The sequence below is a fragment of the Natrix helvetica genome (assembly GCF_964273705.1).
Source record: "Natrix helvetica genome assembly, chromosome: 1".
Lineage (NCBI taxonomy): Eukaryota > Metazoa > Chordata > Lepidosauria > Squamata > Natricidae > Natrix > Natrix helvetica.
This window is the reverse complement of record NC_138548.1, coordinates 180,930,992-180,950,655: the sequence shown is the minus strand read 5'-3', so window position 1 is coordinate 180,950,655 and position 19,664 is coordinate 180,930,992. Positions and strand designations below refer to the sequence as shown.

Here is a 19,664-nt window from a genome sequence, read left to right as displayed (position 1 = left end):
TTTTTTAAATCTTAAGAGTAAGTGAGCAGTCTTCACCACCAAATACTATGAGGGCCATCCATCTATACCTTGAGTTGTGGAGAAAATAGCTATTTCATCATCCCAAAAGAACTGAGATTAAATTATGCCCACTTTAGGCATAGGAAATTCAGTGCATCTGACTTGCATTAATCTTTTCATGTAATTTCATAATCAGAAGCAGTAATCTTTTGATTGCTCAGTATCTTTCCATTAAGTGCTATAACCATATACAGTGCCTGAATGTGGATTGTCCTATCCTAGACTAAATCCTGCTTGTTCATCAGCCAAAGCCTACTTCTGAATTACCCAGTCCAACAACTTCAACTTCAGTTGTCTTGTGTACAGTTTGCTAACCACACCTAAAAGACTAAATGACTGATTAAATACCCAGATCAGAATTGTTGCTTTTTTAAAAATAGTTATTAGTTGTAATCCTGATATTTTGGGGTTTGACAAGCATGATTGATATGAGTGAATAAGGAAGTGCCAGGATTTATATTTAATAGGCACCTATTCTAGACCAAACAAACCAATAGAGATTAGGTTTCAGTAGTTTACTTCATGAAATTAGAAATTTGCCAGCATGGCAGTCAGCTTTCTTGGAAGCACACTTACTAGCAAAGTCCACAAGCACACAGAAGCTTGCTGGCAATCATTCCAATTACCAGTTAGCCAGTTAGAAAGCAAATCACTCTCTGCTTTGTTCATAGGAAAGGTTTGAAATCAAAGTATTAGCATTTCAGAAAGCAAGGGTTTTGAGGCATAAGTACAAGGAGCCCAGGTTGAATTTGTTGCTTCTAACAAAGGTTTGCTACCTAGTGATCACTTGTGTAACTTGGAATCCTCATTTTCTAATCGCTACACAGCTGTTCCAGATGACTGCTGGCAGAGTCAGCCTCAGATGTTTGCCAGTTCCCAATGCTGACATTTATTTGGCACATCTGGAGCAGACAGTCTTCCAAGTCTACTATGACTCTCAGCAGAGATCAGGCTCCATCCTGCTGTCTTACCTATTTGAAAATATTATTTGTGGTTGGATATTTAATTGTGCTATTGTATCTTCCAAGATGAGTACATCAAATCTAAACAAAGTGAACTCAAAATAGAATGATTTTGTTATTTTTTTAACCTATGAACAGAATGTTTTTGCAATAGAATATTAATTATTTCAACCTGTTCAACTTTGTCTCTCTAGGTTTGAAGTGCTAAGCTTTCTTATGCTGTGTTATAATTCTGCTATTGTATATATGCCTGCCTCTTCCTATCAGTCGCTTTGCAAGATGGGTTCTAGGTAAGAATGATGCACTTGGCATGGTTGAGGGGAATGTTTTTCATAGGGTTTTTTAAATGATATAAAAAGAAAAAGGTATGGGTTTTATATACATGTGAGACAATATTTGAATATTGATTATTTGTCATAATTTCTCCCTGCTTTTTTATTAGAGTATGTAAATGTAATCACTTGTTTTATTACAGATGTAGAAATTTAGATTCTTCATATTGTCTCCATTAAATTAGATAAAGAAAATTTTTTTTTTCCTAATTTACTGGAAGAAGACAAAAGGATCATGGCTTCTCATATGTGTGGAACAGAGCTGGATTTTATGGGTGTCATTCAAGAGATACATATCTTGTAACTCGGAGCTTCAGGCTGGTTGCAGATGCACAGTGAAATATGGTTAATGAGATGTAATAGTGGAGGGTAACATAAAACATACTTTTCAAAACTTGATGATCCCAAATAACAAAACATGGACCATGATGCAAGTTGTGTCATTTTGTATTAGTGCCACAACATTGAAGATACATATGTACAAGATAGAGTTTATACTTCAACATCAAGATGCAGGTGTCATCAGTTAATCTTCCACTAGTGAGGGACTGAACCATGGAACCAACTTTTCTTATGGGGATCGAACCATGCATATTGTTCTATATATCTTTCATTGTAATTTTTTTTCTATGCGATGCAAAGATGAATTAAGATAAACTGGACAAAAGTCCAAATCCCCTTCTGAAAATTCAGCTTTAATTAAGATTATCCAAAACAGATCTTATGGAGTATCCCTTTTTTCTTTTTAATCTGATTAGCAATAGAAATAGCTAATAGGTAGTCTGTTTACTAAGCCTACCTCTAAAGCAGGGGTCTCCAACCCCCAGTCTGCAGATTGCTACCGGTCCATGGCCCATTGAGAACTGGGTCACTCAAGCAGTGGGCAAAGGTGCAACACTTTATTTGCACACGTGTAGGATTAGGTTGCACACACAAAACCATCCCTTCGACCGGTGGTCCATGGAGCGAAAAAGGTTAGGGCTCAGTACTTTAAAGGATGTAGATAAATTTATGACAAGAACAAAAGCAATATGAAAGGACCTATAAATTCATGTCTTTATTATTTGTTGTTTCATTTCACTTTTTATACATCTTTTCCCACTAAGATGAATTATCTTCTAGTGCTGCAATATCTGTGCCAACCATATACTGGATCCATGCTTTTAATGCATCCATCCTAAAAATCCTATAAGGGTTGGGTTACAGGTGGAATATTCTTAGAAGAAAAAGTCACTTTAGTGCCATAATGCTGAAAATCTTTTCAAAGGAGAATTAATGTTTGAGTCCTAAGTGTGCGTTCTTACAGTTCTTCTCCCTTTAGAAGCCTATAGGTGGCCACATTTTAATTTCTTTATTTTTAAAAGGATATTCTTGACCTTGGCTTTGGCTGAATTTCAATTTTTTTTTTCTGCAGTTAAATGTTAGGCGGATATTGACGGTTGTCACATAGATACTTTCCACAAGTATGATTACATGTAATTTGATTGAGGTTGCTACTGAACTGCAAAAATAATTGCTGAGAGATTTCAGTGGGAATAGATTGGCAGCTTCTACAAAAATCAAATTTGTGATGGTAGGACGTTTTCAGGCAAAATAGGAAATATTGTGAATGGTAATAGTCACTTTCTACTATATTATTAGTAATAGAATGCAGTACTGCAGGCTACTTCTGCTACCTGCAGTTTGGCAGTTTGAATCTCACCAGGCTTAAGGTTGACTCAGCCTTCCATCCTTCTGAGGTCAGTAAAATACGGACCCAGATTGTTGGAGGCAATATGCTGACTCTGAGATTGGGCTGTAAAGCACTGTGAAGCGGTATATACGTCTAAATGATATTGCTATCATCCCATGATATTGTAACCATCTTTCATTGTGGTTTTATATAGAGAAAGGGTTGTTTTAGTGGCATGTCTTAATTGTTTATTTATGTAGATGTTACAGAATTAAATATATTAAAACATTTGCAAGTAGTTCTCGACTTAACTGCAATTGAGACAAGAATTTCTGTTGTTAAACAAAGTTGTTGTTGTTGAATTGTGCCCAATTTTATGAACTATTTTGCCACACTTGTTAAGCAAATTACTAAAGTTGTTAAGTGAATCGTACAGTCAATAAGTGAATTCGGCTTTTCCCATTGACTTTGCTTATCAGAAGCATTGCAAAAAACAATGATGTGACCCTGGGATGCTGGAGCCATGATAAATATATGCCACTTGCCAAGCACCCAAATTTTGATCACCTGACTTTGGGGATGTTGCATTGGTTGTCAGTAGGAGAACCAGTTGTAAGTCACCATCTAACAGTGAGCAGTTGCTAAACAAGAGTTACCTATACTTTGTTGCATCACAAATACTTTGGTTTCTAATTTAAATGAGTAGTTTTCTCACACTGGTATATACTACCCAGGACTATAAAAACACAGAAATAAACTAAAAATGAATATTATTATTAAAATACCTTGGTTTGTAGTGTAGAGTTTTGTATACAAAATTAAAAATAAGAAAATGTGTTTATTCAACAGATAAAAGATTTAAATTTAGAAATGCTTTTATGTTTTGCAGGCTCTGTGTGAGTGGATTTCCACGACAAAATGAAAAATGCTGGAAGGAAGATGGCTGTAGAGTAGTATTGGATCCTGACTTCATGGTTCAGTTACTCACTGGAATCTATTACGCTGTGTATGTTTCTAAATTTTGGATAAGTAACTATTCTTTGTTTTTGAGCAAATTATTCATATTTTTGCAGGAATAAAATTTAACATAAATGCTTATTAAAATATTAACAGATGACAATGGACTTCTATCAGGCAATTTTTCTGCTTTTCTGTTTGAAAGTACCGTATTTCATTGTCCTAAATACAAATGAGTATCCGTATATTTTGCCTGATTCAAAAAACGGCAGTAAATGGAAGGGAACCTCCTGAGTAACCCTCTAGCAGAATATTTAACAACACGTTTTTCATGTTTTTCTTTTTTATTAAAATGTTTGTGCTATCAATAATTTTAATCAATAATTTTATTTGATTAGCCGCAACCCTCTCCCGAAGGACTCGGGGCGGCGTACAATCAAAACGGATAAAAATACACATAAGACAAACATATATACAAAAAGAACAGAGACATATACATATGTGCATGGAGGAGAGTTGACTTATAAGTGAAGGACAATTAAAAACACAATTAAAAAACACAATTAAAAACACAATTTAAAATCCCCTTAAATAAAATTACTAAATTAAAAAACCCATCAGGAGCGTTACGAAGTTATGGTTGAGCCAGGCCAGCTATTTGGAAAAGGTGGGTCTTGAGCTTAACACGGAAGGAGCGGAGGTCAGTAGCGGTCCTAATATCCGGGGGGAGGTCATTCCACAGGGCTGGGCCCGCCACAGAGAAGGCTCTGCTCCTAGGCGCCGCCCCATGGCACTGTCTGGTGGACGGCACCTGGAGAAGTCCCTCTCTGTGCGAGCGGATGGGTCGTAGGGATGTATGGGGCAGAATACGATCCCGCAGGTAACTAGGTCCTGAGCCATGGAGCGCTTTAAAGATCGTAATCAAGACCTTGAAACGCACTCGATAGACCACAGGAAGCCAGTGCAGCTCGCGCAGGAGAGGTGTCACATGGGAGTACTTAGTACTCCCCATAATCACCCGCGCGGCCGCATCCTGGACCAACTGCAGTCTCCGAGTGCATTTCAAGGGAAGCCCCATGTAGAGAGCGTTACAGTAGTCCAGGCGAGACGTCACCAGCGCATGGGTGACTGTGCGTAGGGCGTCCCGGTCCAATAGGGGGCGCAATTGGCGCACCAGGCGAACCTGGTGGAACGCCCCCCTGGCCACAGCTGTCACATGTTCATCCATGGACACCCTGGCATCCAGGAGGACGCCCAAATTGCGCGCCCGCTCCACGGGGGCGAGTTGAATGCCCCCAATGGCCAGAGATGGAATTATCTGGTTGAACCGGGGAGCCGGAACCTACAGCCACTCCGTCTTGGAAGGATTGAGCCTGAGTCGGTTGTCATCCATCCAGACCCGTACGGCTTCCACACACCGGGACATCACTTCGACGGCCTCATTGGGGTGGTTCGGGGTGGAAATGTACAGCTGAGTATCATCAGCGTACAGATGATATCCCACCCCGAAACCACGGATGATCTCACCCAGCGGCTTCATGTATGTGTTGAACAGGAGTGGCGAGAGGACTGACCCCTGTGGCACCCCACAAGTAAGGGGGCTTAGGGTCGACCTCTGCTCCCCTGCCAACACACGTTGCGTCCGGCCGGAGAGGTAGGAGCCGAACCACCGCAAAACGGTGCCCCGGACCCCCAACCCCTCCAGTCGGTGCAACAGGATACCATGGTCGATGGTATCAAAAGCCGCCGAGAGGTCTAATAGGACCAGGATAGAGGAACAACCCCTATCTCTGGCCCTCCAGAGATCATCTACCAACGCGACCAAGGCCGTCTCTGTGCTGTGCCCAGGGCGAAAGCCGGACTGGCGCGGGTCTAGATAATCATTCTCCTCCAGATGTCGTGGAAACTGAGAAGCCACCACACTCTCTACAACCTTTGCCAAAAAGGGAAGGTTGGAGACAGGACGATAATTGGCCAGCTCCGTAGGGTCCAGGGAAGGCTTCTTGAGCAAGGGTCTCACCACCGCCTCTTTCAAGGCGGCCGGGAGAGACCCCTCACCCAACGAAGCGTTCACTAGGCCCAGGAGCCAGTCGCGTGTAACCTCCCAGGATGCCAGTACAAGCCAGGAGGGACACGGGTCCAGCAAACATGTGGTAGGTCGCAGTCGTCCACGCAATCTGTCCAAATCCTCGATGACAACCAAGTCAAACTCCTCCCAAAAAGGTTTCTCAAGACTCGCCACTGGCGTCTCGACTGGGCCACTGAAGGGGACCCAATCCTTCCGGATTTGAGCGACTTTATCCTGCAGATATTTCCCAAACTCCTCTGCCCTACCCTGTAAAGGGGCCTCCCGTGGCCTCTGAAACAGAAGGGAGCGGGACACCCGAAACAGGGCAGCAGAGCGGTTCTCTGTGGATGCAACGAGAGCGGCACAATATTGACGTTTGGCTGTTCTCAATGCCACTAGGTACGTACTTAAATGGGCTCGTACCTGTGCTCGGTCAAATTCGGATCGGGAGGATCTCCAACGACTCTCTAGGCATCTCTTGCGGCGCTTCATCACCCTTAGCTCCTCGGTGAACCAAGGAGTCAGGGTGGATCGTTGCTGCCGGAGAGGCCGCAAAGGCGCCACCCGGTTCAAGGCCCCGGTAGTCGCATTATTCCACGTGGCCACCAGGTCCTCTACCGGAGGGCGGGTCAGGGCTGCAGGAGGTGGCCCAAGCTCCGTCTGGAACCTGTCTGGTTCCATCAAGCGCCTGGGGCGGAACCATCTAGTGTTTTCCGGTTCCGCCTCCCCGCAGCGAGGGGTAGCACCAGGGAAGTCAAGTCGGAGGAGTAAGTGATCTGACCATGACAGAGGAGTGATGGTTAAATTCACTCCTCCCAGATCACTCAACCACTGGCGAGAGACAAAAACAAGGTCCAGGGTGTGACCTCCCTCGTGTGTCGGGCCCTGAATCATTTGAGTCAGGTCCATGGCTATCATGGAAGCCATGAACTCCCGAACCCCCTCTGATGCTTCTCCCACCGACGGCAGGTTAAAATCCCCCATCACTAAAAGTTTGGGGGTCTCAACCGCCACCGATGAGATCAGCTCGAGGAGCTCAGGCAGGGTCGCTGATGTATGGCGGGGAGCCAGGTATACTATCAGCAGGCCCATCTGCCTCCCAGGGCCCCATTTCACAACAAGGGATTCACATCCGGACGTCTGTGGCACAGTGGACTCCCTCGGCTCTAAGTCCTCCCGGATAATCACTGCTACCCCACCGCCCCTTCCCCGGGCCCGGGGCTGGTGAAATGCTTGATAACCTGGTGGGCACATTTCCACGAGGGGTAACCCTCCCTCGTGGCCCAACCAGGTTTCCGTTATTCCCGTGAGGTCCGGCTCCCCCTCCAAAATTAGATCGTGAATGAGGGGGGGCTTATTGACAACGGACCTCGCATTGCATAACAACAGCCTCAGGCCCTGGGCCTGCAGATCCTGACCACCTAGAACGCGGGGGTTGGTACAAGCGACCGGGTGTAACCAACACCCACGGTCTCCCAACCGACTGCGAGTTGTTAATCTGTCCTCGTATCTGCCCCTCCCTACGACTGTTGGAATCAAAGAGCCCTGTATAGGAATGATATCCTCTCCCCCCTCCTCCTCTCTGCTCCTTCTGCTCAAGACCCCACCTGGTGACCTGGCTCTGTCATCGCTCCTGATCTGACCCACCCACCCCCCAACCCCTAAACCCCTAAAAGAATTTAAAAAACATTTGACTAAAAACCCCCTAAGTCTCCGCTTCCTCCACCTCTCGGGGTTAATGAATCCGTCATCAAGGTGGGCCCTTGAAAGGGCGGAGGGCCACACCTGCGAGAGGGGGGATTCCCGCAGTAGGATTAGGTCTAGCCTAGAGTACATATGCTGTTAAAAATTCATCAGGGCCTAGGCTCTGTGCTGCAGATGGTGTGGTCATACGCCATAGTCCAATAAAATTGAAAAAGCCGGGTACCGGTGCAAAGAGAATCGTCCAGTCCAAGATGAGGGGGGAGGTAGTGATGATAATAAGATGGTCAGGTGCCGGTCACTAAGTGGGGGCTAGTGGGTGGTCAATGGTGGATGGCGAGGGGTAGATGGATTTTTGCTTGATAATGGGCAAGGGGCAGATGGTCAGTCAGATGAAGATAGGGAGGTAAAAACCTCCAGGGCGCGCACGGATGAAAAACAGGGGCAGTTGTTAGTCCAAAAGTCAGCAGGGGGGGGGGTAAACGGAACAGTCAAGGAGGTGGCTGGCAGGGGGTAAAAAACTCCCCTGCCAAGTCTGATGTTAAACCTCCTGCCAGTTCCCAACAAGCCTGCCAGTTCCCAGCAAGCCTCCCCCCCAGCCTCCAAGCAGCCTCCTGGAACGCAGCCCTTCTCCTACCAGGCCTTCGGCATTTAGGTCTTGCCTAGGCCTGCATCCATGTTCTAAGCACTCCAGCCAAACCATTACAAGCCCCAACGCTGCTCCTACCGGCCTCCAGTCCTTCCTGCTCCAGTCCTATCCAGTCCTATCGACCTTCAATCCTCCCACTCGACCTCCAGCATCTCCAACATCTCTCCAATCTGCTGCAGGCCGGGGAATTTGGCGTTCGGCTTTTCTATGTTCTGCTGTGAAAAGTTGTAACTTACATTTGCCATGAAGTTGACTTTTAACTCTGGAAAGCTTCTACTTGATTATTACCAGTTGCACCTTTCCTAAATTGAGGGGTCCTACTAATGGTCATTCCTGTCCTGGCCATCTCATGGTTGAACTACTGTAATGTTCTACATAAGGCTGCCCTTGAAGAGTATCCAAAAACTTCAGTTGGTTCAAAATACAGTGAACACACATTATATCTGTTTCACAAACTGCATTAGTTACCAGCTTATTTCCAGGTGCTGATGTTTATCTTTAGAGCCTTTCATAGCATGGGTATTTGAGCCTCTCCCAGTTTCATTTACCATCTCACCAGATCTGACCGAGAGGGCACAGCAATAGCAGTTAAACTTATATGCCACTTCACAGTGCCTTACAGTCCTCTATAAGTGGTTTTATGGAGTCATCATGTTGACCCCAACAATCTGGGTCCGCATTTTACTGATTTTGGAAGGATGGAAGGCTGTGTCAACCTTGACCTGGTGAGACTTGAACTGCCAAACTACTGGCAGTCAGCAGAATTAGCCTGCAATACTGCATTCTAACCACTGCACCACCATGGCATGTTATGGGTTCCGTCATCTAGGGAGCTGCATTTGGTAGGCCCTAGGAATCAGGCCTTTTTTGTTGTGTGTCCATGTTGTGGAATCTTCTCCCTCTGAGGTGATGTTGCCAAATCATTTCTGAACTTTTGAAGGTCCCTTAAGATCTAGTTATGCCTGCAGAACTGGACACTCCAGGGAATGAGTGAATCGGTGAGGTGGCTCAGTTATTATCAACATCTCTTTGTCTGCTATGTCAACTATGTCAGTAATGAAATTATCCTGACTGAATGTACAGATAGAGCAAGGAAGAATTGTACCCATGAGTCAGCTATTTATGTAAGAACTTACAGCTAGCACTAGCAAAACCAAAATAGCAGAAAAGGGCATATTTGGAAGTTAACCGATGTGGGAAAGCTCAAGATCACAAAAATAATGCACTGTGTTATTTCCTTTGCATCCATATATAGCTACAATGGACAATGGGAACTTGGTCAGGAAGCCCTGGATGATATAATATATCGAGCTCAGCTTGAACTCTATTCTCAGCCACTGCTGGTAAGGAGATAGGCTGTAATCTGTTCATGAGATTTAAATTGTGCATATGATTGTAATATTAATAGTCAGCTTTGAATGAGTTATGTAATATTCTAAAATCTTCCAATTATTCCAGCAGAAGAATTTGTGCACATTGTAACAAAAACTCGTGATCAATTGTACACTTTGATTTCGTTCATTTAGCTACAGTCCAGAATTCCTCAGTTTCTCATAAAGCAAAGATTAGCAGAATATTGGTTAAGAGGGGAATAATTAGAATATTACTTGCAATCATTGCTTGACTGCTACTTGCACAGTGTTCTTATTGAAAGTGCTCCTTTGAGAACCATGCAGATGTACACTTGTGTGTTGTTCATGTATACAGTAGACCTTAACAACCGTTCGTTTAGGACCGTTTAAAGTCAGGGTCACTGAAAAAAGTGACACGATCATTTTTCACACAATCTTTGCAGTATCCTCATGATCACATGATCAAAATTCGGATTCTTGGCAACTGCTGCATATTTATGATGTTGCTGTGTCCCAAGGTCATGTGATCCCTTTTGCGACCTTCTGACAAGCAAAATCAATGGGGAAACCAATTCACTTAACAACCATGTTACTAATTTAGCAACTACAGTGATTCACTTAGCAACTGGGGCAAGAAAGGTTGTAAAGTGGGACAGAACTCACTTAACAACTGTCTCGCTTAGCAGCAGAAATTTTGGGTTGAATTGTGATTGTAAATTAGGGATTACCTGTATGCTTGTTTATCTGCATTTTACATGTCTGGAAGACTTTTCCAGAATTATTTGAAAAGCATATAGCTAGATGCCAACGGTCTAGTAACTGTGGTACAATTTGAATTGGGCCTCTCTTTGAATTTGAACAGCATGATAATTATTTTGAGAAGTTGGCATAATCTTCCTTTTCCCCTCCAGCTTTTATGAATGTAGGTCACTGGCCTTTTACTGGATACATAAACAAGATCCTGAAAATAGAAATGTCCACTTTCCTACGGTCATTTGTTTTTCTTTACTCACAATCACGCCCAGCAGATTGGTTTCTGCCTGTTTAAGGAGACACAGAAATGGCTAAACCACTTTGCCCCAGTAACCATCCTCTCCATTAACCCTCCATGAACCCTCTTGCCAAATGAGATTGCATTTTTTTCCTTCCCTTTATATTAGGTTAAATGCTTGTTTGATGAATTATTGCTGACTAGATTATATTATCCTTTTGAAGACAACAATTTGAATTCTGATTTTGTTAATGTTCCTTTAATAAATAACTAAATGTTCTACTAAATCGATTTTTAATAAAAAAAAAACACTGATAAACTTCCTGTAATATACAGTATTAAAAAGCCTAAAGCAGGGGTGTCAAACTCGTGGTCCATGGGCCAGATGCGTCACACACTGGCCACCGCCACCCCATTTTAGTGAAGGGGGAAAAATAGTCATGATACATCACATGACAACATGATGATGTGAGTTTGACATCCCTGGCCCAAAGGTAGGCTAAATTCATTTGAATTCAGCTTTTGTTTTTGTCTAAACTGAAAAAGCTGAGACAAACACTAATCTGATAGAAAGTCCCTTTTGATTTGCTCATATTGTAATAATATAATTGTATTCTTAATAATATAAATGAATATTAAATATTAATAATAATATAATAATGATCACTCCCAACTTTTTAAAAAAGTTCATATTTGCTGTACTACTCTCCATTCTATTCGGCAGTTTTACTTAAAATCTTTCCTTTCTTGGTCTCGTTTTTATTAAAAAATAAAAGTAAGGTGCTTGCCTCTTTATAATTCAGTCTGTATCTTAACCTTAGTCCTAAAACAAAGGGTATCTGTCAGTGACCTTCAGCCTCCTGGAATTTTTTTTTTTTTTCAGTAAAGCAAATTTCATACATACTGTATTTTTCAGAGTATTTCCTCCCCTAAAAGAGGGTGAAAATTTAGGTGCATCTTATACACCAAATGTAGCCCTGCCCACCCATCCACTGGCCCCCACCCTTTGGCCTTTGCCTCCCAGCAGTTTACCTCCTTGCAGCAAACAGAGAAAATGGGGATAGCGGAGGCAGCAATAACAGCTGGCCGCTGCTGAAATTGAAAGTGAAACTTGCTGTTTGCTGCAAGGGGCAAATTGCTGAGAGGCAGAGGCAGATTTATTTCTTCTAATCAGGCTAAACTGAAATAATGTATACTTCCAGAAAGCCACATCAGTTTTAACAGCAAGTGTAGTCTGAAATGTAACACCATAACAGTGTATATCTTCTGTACTGTTTGGTGCAAGGAGGCAAGTTGCTGGGAGGCATATTCCCTCCCCCCCTTCTTTTCCTCCCCAAAAGCTAGGTGCGTCTTATACTTCGGAGCATCATACAGCATGTATGACTAAAAAGAATTCTACATGGTTTTAAGGTTGTATGCATGCTCTGGAGCTGAGAAGCTTCCACTTCCCAGAAAACTAAAAGCATTCGCTTTCATTTTTAATGAACCCTACATAGTTTATCATGATGGATAAAGGACGGTTGCATAGCCAGTTTCTTTTTTAAAAATATTTTTTTTTATTTTTGAATAAACACAAACAGACAAAACACAACAAATACCACAAAAATATCTTCCATTACAAATTGTAAAGAGTGTGTCAATTGGTTACAAAGAGCTTTCGTGCATCCCTTCCACATTCATTACCTACAACTCATATCGTTATATGTTTTAAATCAAATATATTTATATATATTAATATCATCATACCTCAATATTCATATAACTATGATTGTTGTTAAGTCCCTTTATTTAAATATTCCAAAATTTAAAGCAAAACCACATGATGGCATTCCGTTATCTATTTTCAATATCATCCAGCAACATTACATTTTTGTAACATTTTCTAAATAAAAATGAATTATGTTTAATAACAAAGTTTCTAGACCTCCTTTCTTAATCACTGTTTACAATTTATATCCAATTTCCCTTTTATCATGTCAATACAAATATTACATTACTATCATTATCAATCATTTATTTAACAATATTTGTCATTTCATTTTTTATTTGTTTTGGTCTTAGTTTAACTAAATTTGATTTACTCTTTTTTAAAAAAACTTTTAATTGGTTTTTAAACATTTATGGGAAAAGGTAAGGGGGTACATAGAAAATTTTGGCAGCTCCCACACTAGTGATAGAAATCCATCCAAATCTCACAGTTTTTACAATCTTAAAAACAAAATATAAAAGATAAGCAGAAAACAGAGTCTTATTCTATATTGTCAACCATGTGTTCAATCATTTTTCTTTTGTCACTTTCTAGAATATCAACAATTACTATTATTACAAATACTTTTATTTTTGTGACCTGAGCCTTTTGGATATTGCTCCTTCCTCCCTGTCCCCCGAGGGAGCCACAGCCCCCCCCCTTCCTTCTTGTCTTGTACCTTGCTATCCTTTTCACTACCTTCGCTGTGTTCGTCCTCTAGGAGGGGGAAATGCTTTTTAATGAAGGCTTCAGCCTCATGCACTGTATTAATTCTAATCCTATTTCCCTTCCAGAAGATCAACATTCCCTCTGGCAATAACCATCTAAACCAAATTTCTTTATTGTATAATTTCTTTGATAAGGAAGAATACTTCTTCCTTCTCTCATCTTTTTCGGAATCTACTTAAAAATGGTAATTTCTTCATCTTTATATTTCAGTGGTCTCTCCCTTTGGGCTCCAAGCACCTCATCCCTTGTGGTCCTCCTGAGGAATTTAACATGCACCTCCCTTGGAACATTATGATTTCTAGCATATGTTGAATTAATCCTATATACCAGATCCATGTCCCACCACAACTGTTTTTTATCTCTCTTGATATATTCTGCTAAAATTGTACTCATAATATCCTTAAGATCTTCATTTTCTGTCTCTGGTAGGTTCTGGAATCTGAGAAAAAAGGACATTCTTTCAAATTCTATTTTTGCCAAAAAGTTTTCCAGATCTACATTTCCCTTCCGGATTGCTTTAATCTCTTCCCCCAGCCCAGCCGCTCCCTCCTCCAACACCACAATTCTCTGTTTATTTTCTGCAATATGATGTTTAACGTCTCTGAGTTCCTCTTTAAGCTCTGTCACTTCTTTTTTCAACTCATTTTGACCCCTCATGATTTCTTGAAACATTTGGGAAGCAGATAGTTCTTTTGGGCCCTCTCCAGTCCCTTCTTGCTGTAACAATGAAGTAATTTTCGTTTGCTGCATGCTTGGACTGGAGGTGGCAGATGCGGGAGCCGAAAATGACTTGCCCGTTGGTGGTTTCTTAGGCCCCATTTGTCTAAAATTCAGAGATGTGTATAAGTCTTTTCAAAGAAGATGGCGTCCGAGGATTGCGCAGCTGAGCCGATCCCGAGAGGCAAGCAAAATCAGATAGTCAAAGTCCAGGAAGACCACGTAGCAGGGGAAGTTCCGGTCTCCTTCAGGGAGAGTAATGAAACAGTTCCAAAGGAGGTGTTTTTTTTTTTTTTTGAAGGTAGTTTCAAAAGGCAGACTTCATTTGTAAATACAAAAACAAAGAAGGGCGGACACCATCTTGGCTCCTCTTTTCACAGGGAGAAGAAACAGAGATCTCTATAAAGCTTTTCAAAGGAAAACAGCTCAGAAATCATCTCTAGCAATTGTGATAACGATCTTTCTCACTTAGTTAGTTCAAGTGACACGTCAGCCTTTGTTCTCTCTCCATTCTAATATAGAGGGAGATAGTTCATATGCCGCTTAATCCGAGGGGGGTAGAGAGAGGAAACACCCCCCTCTAATCTTCATTCAAGTAAGTTGAACACAAATGTACAGAAGTCTGCTGCTTTTCCTTTAATGGGGATCGAAGAGATCAGGATGAATCCCCCACCACCAGGATCCAGCTGCATTTCTTCAGATAAGCTTCTTCCTCCAGAGCCATTCGGCAAAAGGGCGGACAGCCCAAAGCTGTCCCGCACCCCCCCTCCATTCCCCAGCTCCTAGGCGAGGCTGAAAAGCACCCCTGCCGGCTGCTCCTTACGGAGCCAACCGGGGAGACGAGTGGCGGACAACACGTCCATCACCAGCAGGAACCGGAAGTCAGCGATTTACTCTTTTTTTTTATATTATGAGCTTTCATACATAACAGAGTTTCTAAACTTCCTTTCATGATCTCCATTTAGAATTCATACCAAATTTCCTCTTATCAAACCAATACGTATGTGTACATTGTTATCATTAGCAATTATTTATCTAACTATATCCATTATCACTTCATTTTTAACATAATGCTCTAATTTTAACTAAATTTGACTAATATTTTGTTATTAGTTTTCATATCTCAACCTGTGTCTTTCCAGTAATAGTGTAGTCTTATGTCTTTTGCCATTTGTGGAATTAGTCTTCTGGTTATTTCCTTAAATCAAATTTGTGCGGACTTCTCTTCGCAACTTGTTGCTTTTTACATATCTTGTAAAATCTCGAGACCCTCCATCAGCTTCTTTAATCAGCTTATCTTTGGTTATCCGTAGTGCTTTTGTCAAAGTTTTTCTCCTTGAATCTACCAATTCTTCTCTTTTTTCTTCTTCTATACCTTGAAATCTGGGGTAGAGCTCCTTTCCATCTATCTTCCTTTTCTATGTGCCACTCTTTCCATCTCCAACCACACTCAGTTCACTGTCAGTATCCACAATTATCTTGCCTCTTTGTTCATTTTTCCCTTGGGTTTTTAGGACTCTCACCTCCACTTTTTCCATTTGCTGGATATCTTCAATTTTTCCATCGAATTTTACTGCATTGCAATCTATATTTTCCAATCTCTTCTCAATTCTCTCTGTTGTTTCTAATAATTTTTGAATTTCAAACATAATCTGTTGTAATGTTATGGTTTCTTTTTGGTGTTATGCCATACTTCCAACTAGTAAACACTGCCACTCTAGTTTCAAAACAAGGTTTTGTTTTCATTTCTCTCCAGCTGCCAAAGAAGCATCCAAAGAACACCTGTATAAACAACCCATGCTCTTCTCCTTATCTCTTTTGTAAACAAGCTGAAGCCTTTGAAGTGCAAAGTCAAAATGATCAAAGAGAAAAAAGAGAAAGCAATATTTCCAGGACTCAACCTCCAAGTGGCAGTGTAACTTCTTTTCCCTCTGATGTTACTACCCTCTTTATATTCCTTTTATATCTTCTTTATATTCCAGGCTTTAAAAAACAAAATTCTTAAGTGAAGCAAAATAAAGAGAAAAAACTCATCCAAACCGATATTATAAAAATAAGGAAAAATATTTAATCCATAGGTAAAAAAAGAAATAGAAGAAGAAAAACCAATACTTTCACTTTAAAAAATAGGAAATATTTGCAAAACTTCCATCCATAAAAAAAAAGATAACACACTGTCCAATATAGTTTAATTTCGCCGCTTATTTTCTTTTCTTTGCAAGTTTAATTTAGCTTTGATATTTTTTTTGGGGGGGGGCAGTCTCTTTCATAACAATAAAATTTCCTCACCAGATGGACACACATCCCCTTTCCGCTTTCCTCCCGTTGCGGAGCTGTCCCAACTTCAGCAGCTTTTGGCTGTGCTTCTGTCGCCGTCAAGAGGAGATTCTCTTGGATCAATCAGGGACTTTGCGATGTCCCTGAGATCAGCAAAATGTACTCTTCCCTGTCACCATCTCTTCGGGACGATTTAGGTCCAAAAGGACCGTCCAGCAGCAAAAGTATCGACTGCGATCTCGGTACTCCGAGATCGCACGTCATACCGTTGCGACGTCAGCTCCTGTCTCCTCACATAGCCAGTTTCTGTAAACAAGCCTTTCCCACTTAATGCTCCTGGAAACAGCTTTGCAGCTCATACGGTAATATTACCACCCATCATGGCCCTACGAAGTGCACTGAAAAGAAGAAACTTTTGTGATCTTTTGTGCTAGAGCTGGTATAAAATTGTTTTTTGAATTAGCTTCTCTACATAAAGCATAGTCAAGATTTTTCTTCCCATCTGATTTGACTGATGGAAATGGAGAGTAAAGAAAATAATATCCTGTTGCGAGGTTAACAAATCATGATTGGCAGCAAGAAGGGTGCATGTAAAGGAAGTCTGGGGAAGTGGAAGGCAAGCTTCTCCATGTCTAATCCTTGAGTTGTGGGACTCTATGATTTTCCCAAATAGTGAAAAAACTATACTATTGATTTTTGGCAGTTGTAATACTGAAAGTACAGTCAAAGGAGACTTTGATAGTAGCTTTACATACATATTCTCATCTAGAGTTTTACAGTAGCACAATGGTTAGTTAAATATGTTATAGCAAAATTAATACAGTACAGTATTTGTCAACTCTATAAGTAAAATTTGACAAAAGGATCACACAACTTGCAGAAGATAGATATCCTGACACGGAACTGCAAAATTTAAAAATGAAAAGATTTATGTTAAATAACTACAAAGATTGCAGTTATTTAATATAAATCCTAAAATTTGGTTATCACAGTTTTTTCTTTAGTCCTCCTTTAATTTCTTTTTGTAGCAGTAGTAGAAGAAAATGAGGGTGGAGTAAGAGGGTTCAGCTTAGAATCTCTACGTAGCTACAAGTGAGCTAAGCAGGGGTGGGATTCAGCTGGTTTGGAGTGGTTTGGGTGAACCAGTTGTTATGATTTTGTGCAGTTTGGAGAACCGGTAAAATTGACTACCATCTAGCCCCGTCCACCCCACCCTATATATTATCTTCCCTTCATCACATGGTCCAGTTAATCTCCGTGCCTTGTCTGCTCACCAAAGGTAATCATGTCGCCCGCTTGCCCTTCGCCTCAGGTCGGGGCCCAGGGACACGCCATTCCCCAGCTCCAGCCTTGCCCCAGAGCTGCCCCCTGCCTTAGTCAGGTCGGGGAATACGCTATTCCAGCCTTGCCCCGGGCCTCTGCCTGCTCACGCCTCCCCCTGTGGCCTCAAACTACAGGATGGTTCTTCTTACCTAAAGCACTGCAGCAGAGATCTTGCAGCTGTCCCTTGCTGAGGCTCGGCTGCTCATGAAAACTCTCCATGTGGTCTCTGGGTCAGTAGCTGCTTCTCTTGGCTGCTGTTCTTCCTGGGAGAGAGTGCATCTCTTGTGCAATTTAGCAGCTGTGAGACGCACTTTCCTCTAAGTCCCATCTGGAAAGCGTGCAGCACAAAAAGCAGCATTCAACATGGCTGCTGCTTCTCTGTGCTGTGCGCTTTGCTGATAGGATTTAGAGGAAAGCGGCGGCTCTCAGCTACTAAATTGTACAAGAAACTTACTCTCTCTCAGTAAGAGCCGCAGCCGAGAGAAGCAGCCACTGCCCTGGAAAACAGAGATGGAGCGGAGCAGGCCCCAAAAGGCTGCTCGGTCGACCCTTGCCGTGTGGCGGAAGCCACACATGTACACACACTCACATTTTTGGGGAACTGGTTGTTAAATGGCTTGAATCCCACCACTAGAGCTAAGTCCAACCCCCTTTGAATTCTGTTTACCTTATCTAACTCCTAACAGGTGCTAACCCTTAGCTGAAAATATTCCTGTGCATAGGCAGGAGCAGCCACGAATCAATTTCAATGGACCTTCAGATATGGACCTGATCTTTTGTCCCTGACACTTACACAGCATTTTACTGTTGTAATAGGTTGCAAATGCAATGAAGAATTCATTACCTTTTGATGCTCCTGATGCATCACAAGGAGGACAGAAGGTTTTGAAAGTAGAGGTTACTCCAACAGTGCCAAGAATTTCTCGGACAGCTATTACAACAGCTTCAATCCGCCGACATCGCTGGAGGAGAGAAGGTAAGTCTTTATAATGTAAAATGAAAATTGTAATATAGTATCTTTCCTCTCTACTGGCAAATGCTAGTTACTAAGTCTGAGTTTGATCATTTGTTTCAGGTATATAGACATACAGAAAATAATAATGTATATGTACAAATGTGTAATCGTGACTGCGTACTATAATGAAATAAGAATTCTTCCTATTTCATATATCTAGAAAAACTTGTGATTTAAGTGGTATATCGCGGAAATTGAATGGCACTTCAAACATTTTGTAATTACTTTCTACTTTCAGTGGATTGGATCTTTCTTCTTTTTAAAAAATTGTTGGAAGGTAATTATTTTGATGGTGTGACTGTATCTGCAATTTGTGGGCAGTCCAGCTATATAGTATTTTGAAAAAAAATAAGACTTTTATTTTTCAGCTTTCATAATTTATAATCTATATCAGACTTTTGGGAATGTGTGTTGCTGTTTTTTAAAAAAAAATGGGATAGAGGTGTGTGTGTATGTATAAACTTCCAAAATACCAACATAAGCTAGACAATATTGAAAATTTTATCTTTGTTTTTTCATTGATAAAATGGTAACTGGTACTTTAATATTAATTCGTACTCATATTTTCAGGACCCGTGCTCTGCAAACCTAACAATAAATCTCAAGTATTTTGTGTGGGGATAATTTAAGAATCTTTTAGTTTTCATAGGAAACAACTTCAAATCTTTTAAACTCACCTCTCTGCCAGCAAAAAGAAAAGCAAATGTTAAATTGGAAACATACCAATTTCTGTTATGGGTGGATAAGGTTTGATTCTTTTTTTAAAAAATCAATTATATTGGTAAATAAATGGTAGACTGCAAAAAAAAAAAAGAACTGTCATTAAACTTTAAATTCCTTGTTAAATATTTATGTACAGTACTTGTTGATTCTCTGTTTTTTGTTTTTATTCTGAATTCTTCATAATAAAAAGAGTTAATCCTATTTTACAAATCCTTCATCATCTACAACCTCACCGCAGTAGTGTTGCATTTATGTCTTCTTGCACACGGCACAACATATCCACTTATTTTTATGATGCTGTTCAACTTTCTTTGAGAAAAATGCAGGTGTGGTTTTCTGTATTCTGTGTACACCTTCATTTCCCTGCCTGGGTTATAATGGTTAGGGAA

General features: G+C 41.2%; 1 protein-coding gene across 3 annotated transcripts in view; it reads left to right on the top strand.

The window, feature by feature from the left end:
- HYCC2 (hyccin PI4KA lipid kinase complex subunit 2) overlaps positions 1-19,664 on the top strand; it is a 73,492-nt gene that overhangs the window by 44,561 nt on the left and 9,267 nt on the right. For all 3 annotated transcript variants that reach the window (XM_081938753.1, XM_081938751.1, XM_081938752.1), the window contains exons 8-11: positions 1,217-1,312; positions 3,916-4,032; positions 9,657-9,744; positions 18,354-18,513. In XM_081938753.1, the coding sequence (XP_081794879.1) occupies positions 1,217-1,312; positions 3,916-4,032; positions 9,657-9,744; positions 18,354-18,513 (461 nt within the window). The remainder of the gene's footprint in view (positions 1-1,216; positions 1,313-3,915; positions 4,033-9,656; positions 9,745-18,353; positions 18,514-19,664) is intronic.